Raw genomic sequence first — 7,548 nt, 5'->3', positions numbered from 1 at the left:
CAAAGCTTGCGGAGGCCACAATTTGGCCAACCTCATTGCTATAAATGATTGGCTGTCCAAATCCTATCTTGCATTGCCAACCACGCAAAGAATATAACATCTGGAGGTGCCCATGCCTTCCAAACCATACAGTCAAAAGGGGAAGGACTCAAGCCTAGAATTGAGCCTTGTGTGCGGTGACCGCCGTGTATATCCCATCATTCGCGTGCTTCCAGACGATGGTATCTTCGATTTGCTCATGAAGGTGGACATCATTTATTTTTTTGCGAATACGCAAAGATTGCGTATCTTTTCATTGATAGAAAGAGAAGAATGAGTACAACAAGAGGTACAACTCATGACATGAACGCAAAGAGGCATGAACATGGTGCCCGGAGCATAGAGAGACAGGGTGCTCAGCCCGAATAGAGTAAGGAACACAACTAAACCCACCAAGCCTAAAACTAGAGGAGCAGACCGAAGCAGCATGACGTCAAACATCTTCAAATCCAACACCGGGGACACCACGAGCGAGCAAGATGAGGCCTTCAAGAAGGGGGAATGACGTAGTGATGCCGCCGCCATCCGATCCGGTGAACCGGACCTAGGGTTTCCCCTGATGCTCGTAGAGGGGCACGGATAAAAGCCTTGGCAGCCCCTCCAGAAAGGAAAACGACACCCGCGAGCGTCGTCGCTGCCAGCATCGGCAAGCCGAGCATGGATTTCGCCTGGCCTGAGTCCGAGCGATCCCAAAGCCACCAGGTCAAGATCCGAAGATGCCGGAGCCAACCTGCACATCGACTGAAACCTAGGAAGGGGGGTGGGGCTGCACATGCCGCCAACAAAAACACAAGCTTTGGAGCCGACATGGCTCGTAGGTGGACGGGATCGGAGAGGCAGCGGTGTAGAGAGCCGACGTGGATGGAAGGAAGGCAGCCGACGCAACCAGCAATCCGGAGCCGGAAGAGAACGTGGATCCGTGCTGCCGGAGGCGAAGCCACCTGAACTCCGGCGAACCGAGGCTGGAAGGGACGCAGCGGTTGGTGCACCGGGGCCGAAACCGCGCTGGTAAAGGACGCCGGCAGACCAAGGACACTGGAGAACGCAGGTCCATGGACGTCGGTACCGGAGCGGTGTCGACAAAGATCCACTGCGAAAACTACACCGGACTGGTCGAGGATCGCCGGGACCACACACAAGCAGGGGTCGTCACCGTAGCTCGGAAGAGACGCCGTCGAGGACGGAGGGTGGCCTGCACCGAGGCAGGACCGAGCCCCGGCCAACTCCCCCAAGGGCCTTGCCAACCCAACGGACAACAGCAAGAAGGGGGGCTGCACCAGTGGGGTGGCAGAGGCGGACGGGGGAGGAACACGCGGGCGCGGCCGCGCCGCCGAGCAGGATGGCAGGACGCGGTGCAGCAGCTGGACGGGGAGGGAGTCCGCGGCGCGCCAGATCTGATCTGGGGGCCGGCGGGAGGGAGGGTCCTCAGCGCAAGGGGGCGGGGAGGGGGGCGAGCGCATCCGCCACACACGCCGCAGCCAACCCAGGCCCGGTGTGGCCGCGCCGGCCGACCGGCGGCAGCGATGCGGGGAGGCGGCGACGGAGGAGAGGGACTGCAGCGGGGGAGGGGGTGCCGGTGCAGGAACGAAATCGCCCCGCCGCCGCCATCCCCGGGCGCGGCGCGGCTTCGCCGGCCGTCCCTCCGGCGGCGGCGCAGCGGGTGTACTGGTGGCGGAGGGGAGCTCTCGACGGCGGCGAGGGTTTCCCCCGTGTCGCCAGACACGGGCGACACGGGGGTGGGCGGGGGAGTTCGTTCAGGTTTTTCAGGTGGACATCATTTAGGAGCATCCAAATAGTGAAGAATTCCCGAATGTGGGCGGAGGAGACAACCGCGACTTGGTTGATCTTGAGGATCCAAGCGTTCCCCTTGAGGGCCTCAGGACCTTCCAATTCTTTTCTTTTCGAGGCCTCGAAGATGAGCGGTGCAATATCTTTGGGTTTGCAACCAAGAAGCCACGGGGAGTCCCAAAAAGGCGTTTTGGCGCCATCTCCCACCGTGATAGTCATAGAGGCATAGAAAAACTCAAAGTCCTTATCGGTGCAGGGGTTTCCCAGGCCATTTCATTTTGGAGAACAACAGATTTGGTGGTGACTTGCGAGCCAAAACCCCAACGCTATTTTTGCATTCCAGCTACCACACGGCTTGTGCTGACCCTTAGCGCTAGTTTCCTGTCAAGAATGTATTCCACACTATGTTGAGCAGGAGAATGTTGAAGATGTACTCCAGTAGTTGTATTGGATGTATCTTGTAAGAAGAAAGAAGAATTGTATTTTATTTTTGGCACGGTAGCTTCAGATTTTGTCGAGGTGCAGATTATAACTCCAAACGGCCCCTTTCCACTATCTAGGCCTAAAAGATTGAGATGTACCAGTGCAGAAAGTTATCAGATTCCAAGAAGCCCCTATCCCACTTGGTGCAAAGTGGCAACGATTTTCATTCGTCGGATCACAATCCAAACTCTGTGGCGGCAACATGTCATCCGTCCGATCATAACCGATGGAGCTGCCACAGATTCTACGATGTCGCTCGTCAACACTTTTACAGTCCGGTATCTTTCAGGTACTTGTGATCAGTCTAGGATTGGCGAAAAGGCACACCACACCCCGTATCTTTTGAGCCGTGCTCACACTGAGAACTTGTGCGAGGGGACTTCACCGGGACGCCTATAAATAGCAGTACGTACGCCGAGAGCGGCGGTAGAGCGCACGAGCTCGCCTGCTCCTCCTTGGCGTACCAATGGGACAAGGACACATTGGTACCTGTGTATTGAATGCGATCGTAGGGGAGGAAAAGGTGCACAGCGTGCAACAGTATCATACGGTGACTTGGCTGTTTGATTTAACGACAACAACTTGACGGTACACCGCACCGTTTGGTACAGGACGCAGTTGTTGGTGCATAACGACTGAGAACCAGCGGCTTGGAGCAGTGTTGATGCATGCATGCAAGGGTGGATTCCAGTTTTTCCTTCACGTATGTGGTGAATCTATGTGCATGCACGGCATTGGCTGATGCATGTTTTTTTATCCCTACATGTACTCCATCTGGTCTTGACAAACTCAGGTGTTCTTCGTTGAATGGATGGATTTCAGAGACGACAACTTGACTGACAAAGTTTGACCGCACATCTCCGTGTACACCATGCACAAAGTGAATATCTCGTCCAAAAAATGGTGTACTGTATTTTTGCATTTTTCTACAAATCACACACCAGCAGCCTGAAGTTGTCCCATGAACACTGAGCTCAGTGCAGCGACCTTGTGCATCAGATATTTGGAAACCTTGATGAAGATGTTGGAGTCCTGTACACTGAGTTCATTGACAGGCTTGCTGGTGTGCAAGGAGCCAGCCCAGACACACATGATGTGCCTGTCGTTGCAAGTCCATTTCACCAAGACACACTTGATGTGCCTGTCGTTGTACGTAGCATGTAGTATGTGGGATTTTTTTTTTGCTAGATTTAGGAGATTAAATGGGAGAGAGGCGGATGCAGAATGACTTAATCTAAGGTGTGATCGGTCACTATTCACGGACGCGCCCGCTCGCGTCCGCGGACGTTTGAGGGGTCGGATTTGCAAAGTTCTGTTGTAGATGCTTTAAATTGATTTGCCTGAGGTCCCCATCTACACGTGGGCCGCGACGGCAGTTATTCAATCTTAACAATAGTTCGAATGTTTGGGTCGCGCATGCAACAAAAAATAATGGCAAACGTGTTTATACTTTTCAAAAAGTTAGTGCAAATAAAGAATGTTCATGAATTTCCCAAAAATGTTCATAGTTTAATAAAAATGTTTGCGAATCAGAAAATTTATTCATGAATTCAAAAAGGTTCGCATATTTGAAAAATATTGTTCGCTGATTCAAAAACATTTGTGAATTTGATAAATGTTGGCGGTGAATTCAAATAATGTTCGTGGTTTAAAAAGTGTCTGCGAATACGAAATGTGTTCACGGCAAATTCAAGAAACGTTGGCGAATTCAAAATATGTTCAAGTATTCTAGAAAAATGTTTAAGTATTCAGTTTTTTTGTGAATTCGAATATAGTTTACGAATTCAGAAATGTTAATGAATTCGTCAAGAATTCAGAAACAATTCATGCACACAATTTTTTTCATGAACTCAAACATTGTTTGCAGATTAAAAAATTATATGCGAATTCGAAATATGTTCGCAATGAATTCATAAAATGTCCTTGGTTTCAAACAATCTCCGCGAATACGAAATAAGTTCGTGGCGATTCTAAAAATATCTGTTAATTCAAGATATGTTCAAGTATACTGGAAAAAATGTTCTTGTATTCAGAAAAAGTTCTGAACTCAAATGTTTGTTCATGAATTCAAAAATATTTGAGAATTTGAAATATGTTCACAGAAAATTAGAAAAACGTTCATGAATTCCATAAATGTTCATGGTGAATTCATAAGATGTTCACGAATTCAATAAATGTACGTGCGCAAAATCAAAAAATACTCCTAAATTCATAAAATGTTCACATATTGAAAAACTTTTTGCAAAATAAAAAAATGTTAACGTCTTCAAACAAAATCACGGATTGAAGAAAATGTTCACCACTACAAAAAATGCTCACCAATTTGAAACATGTTGGCGGCAAATTCAAAAAAGTTCGGGAATGCAAAAATATGTTCACGTATTCGAGAAAGAATGTTCAAGTATCGAAAAAAGTTTCACAACTGTAATATTGTTCACGAGTTTAAAAAAGTTCGCAAATAAAAAATATGTTCAAGCATTCGAGAAAAATGCTGACATATGGCAGCATGCTCACGTCTTGCTCACGTCATTCGAGAAGACGGAGCTGCTTCGCCTAATCCCCAGCTTGAAGATATTCGCGTGGTATATTGCGAAGGCAGCGTGCTCACGTCATGTTCAAACATTGGAGAAAAATGCTCACGTATTTGCGAAGGCAGCATGCGCTTGAACAGGGCCGCTGGCACAAGACGGAGCTGGCCTCCTGTGCCAGGACGACGTTACGGAGGCTCTGCTGAATAACTCAGTGCAATAGTAAATCAATATCTGGCCCACTGACGTAATGGTGCCGGGTCTATCAGAAAAGAACGGTAGACAATACGGGAGCAGGCGAGGACGAGCACTCTTGTGAATTCTCGTACGTACGCCGCTGCATATACCACACCAAGCTTCCACGTAAGGCAGAACTCAAGCATCTAACCTAAACATAAGCAAGGTTAGTTAAGTCGAGCATGGCGTCGAGGGATCCGCTGATCGTGGGGAGGATCGTCGGCGACGTGGTCGACTACTTCGACATGGCGGCGCAGCTGAGGGTGATGTACGGCAACAGGGAGATCACCAACGGGTCCGAGCTGAGGCCGTCGCAGGTGGAGAACCAGCCGACGGTGCGGATCACAGGACGCCGCGGGTCACTCTACACGCTCGTGAGTGGCCATACGTCTCCACGCATGCATCATTTGGTTGCATGAAATCACGCATGCATGCACGTCGTTAGTTTTAACATGCATATGCGTTGCATGACTGACATGCATGTGCCATGTTTCAGGTGATGGTCGACCCTGATGTACCCAGCCCAACTAACCCTTCCCAACGGGAGTACCTCCATTGGTACGTGCATGCTGGCTGATTTAGCTAGCTTTACCCTTAGCTAGGTACCTTTGTTTTTCGTCGTGCATGCCATGCTTGCACTTTGTGTGCTAACCATTTCGTGAGAAAAATATATAATCATTAGTGTATGTATATATTTACTAGTACTGCTATATATACTGGTATATCGGATTAAGCTAATTGCTTCGGTTTAATTTCTTGACTACATTCAGGATGGTGACAGACATACCAGATGGAGGTGACGTGAGCCGCGGTAAGAATCGGATTAAGCTAATTGCTTCGATTTAATTCCGCAAAAAGAAGCTAATTTACAGAGTACATGTACCATGTCAATTATTCTCTCCAACTGCCTTTCCTAGCGAAAAACAGATAGTCAAGTGGGAACCATTAATCAAACTTTTTGCGTGTGTGCATGCCTGCATGCAGGAACCGAGGTGGTGGCGTACGAGAAGCCGCAGCCGACGGCGGGGATCCACCGTGTGGCATTCGTCGTGTTCCGGCAGGCAGCGCGGCAGGCCATCTACGCGCCAGGGTGGCGCTCCAACTTCATCACCAGGGACCTGGCCGAGTGCTACGGCCTCGGTGCTCCGGTGGCCGCCGCCTACTTCAACTGCCAGAGGGAGGGCAGCTGCGGTGGCCGGAGGTACAGGTGAATCGAGCAAGCTGTCTGGCACTACGTAGTACGTACAAGCGCGCGATCGCTCCATCCAAACGTGTCACACTAAATATATAAATAAAGGAATAAATATATGTAGTAAGCTAGATATATAGCTGCTTCAGATACACATACTGTGACACTGTGTAATACTGGCCATCTCGATCGGCAGTACCTACTTGTGCCGGAATATACCGTGTACTTGGTGCATGGCTTAAACATTTAATAATCATAATATACGTGTTGTTGTTGGCAAATGAATAATGCTTTCTCTAATATATATTTTTATATTGTGAAACAATATGTTATGCCCTTGTTCCCTCGGAAAGGAGAACCTCGCCAAACCGGGGGTGTGAGTGTGTGCCAAGTTGATTGTGAAAGTACTAATAACTATTGGATGGTGAGGAAAAAAACCACCCGATCGCAAAAGTATAGCCGAAGGATACCACTTACCACCCAGAGCCATCTATGTTGGTCTAATAACCGTTGATCATAAGTGTCTGCTATATTATCGTAGATGTGTAGACGATCCTTGAAAGTTGCTCATGTGATTTGCTACACAATGCATACAACTCTTTACTAGATCTTTTAATGATTGTATGCTCAATCCCATGTATCTTCCGACATGGTTGTAACTCTTTGTAACTCTAACCGTGATCCATTCCTCTATTCTCATCCTCACTCGACCATGTTCTCATCAATAACCCCCAACATCGCCTACTTTTCCTTCTTCATCTCATCTTCCTACGACGGCACCCCTATAACTGTGCCACTGTGTGAAGGAGATCTAGGCTCTAATGGTCATCGCCACACAAAAGGAGATCAATATTGAGCGGTGGCTGCTGAAACCCTCCTTCACCTCGTCAGACTGGAGCTAGCTGCTACACAAAGGACAATAAAGACACCACCCACTACTTGGAGCAACTACATCAAGGGAGAAGAGAAGCACACTACTATATAAGAGCATCTACAACCAGATTAGGCAAATCCGGGCCCTCAAACGCTCGCGGACGTGTCCGGGTGCGTCCGTGGGCTGGCCGGCGATTCCTCAAATCGCGTCATCCACATCCGTGTATCTCATATCCGATCTTCCATATCCATACTAAACCATGCAACGTCAATCAAACTACTTAAATCATCAAATAGACATAGGCAAGCACAATACGTTCATCAAAAGATTATGAACGGATGTTCAAGAGACCGCCGGAGTTCACACAAATGACGGACAACTTTAAACTACATCTAAGTACTTGAAATTAA

The 7,548-nt window shown here is 48.4% G+C and overlaps 1 protein-coding gene across 1 annotated transcript; it reads left to right on the top strand.

Moving 5' to 3' along the window:
• The first annotated feature begins 4,703 nt into the window (after positions 1-4,703).
• On the top strand, positions 4,704-6,286 carry LOC123186466 (protein FLOWERING LOCUS T-like). The gene is made up of 5 exons (XM_044598231.1): positions 4,704-4,711; positions 5,257-5,449; positions 5,572-5,633; positions 5,846-5,886; positions 6,060-6,286. Exons 1-5 carry the CDS (start codon positions 4,704-4,706, stop codon positions 6,284-6,286), a joined length of 531 nt encoding a protein of 176 aa, XP_044454166.1.
• Positions 6,287-7,548: the final 1,262 nt, after the last annotated feature.

This window comes from Triticum aestivum, chromosome 2A (genome assembly GCF_018294505.1).
Source record: "Triticum aestivum cultivar Chinese Spring chromosome 2A, IWGSC CS RefSeq v2.1, whole genome shotgun sequence".
NCBI lineage: Eukaryota > Viridiplantae > Streptophyta > Magnoliopsida > Poales > Poaceae > Triticum > Triticum aestivum.
This window is presented reverse-complemented; position numbering and strand designations above follow the sequence as displayed.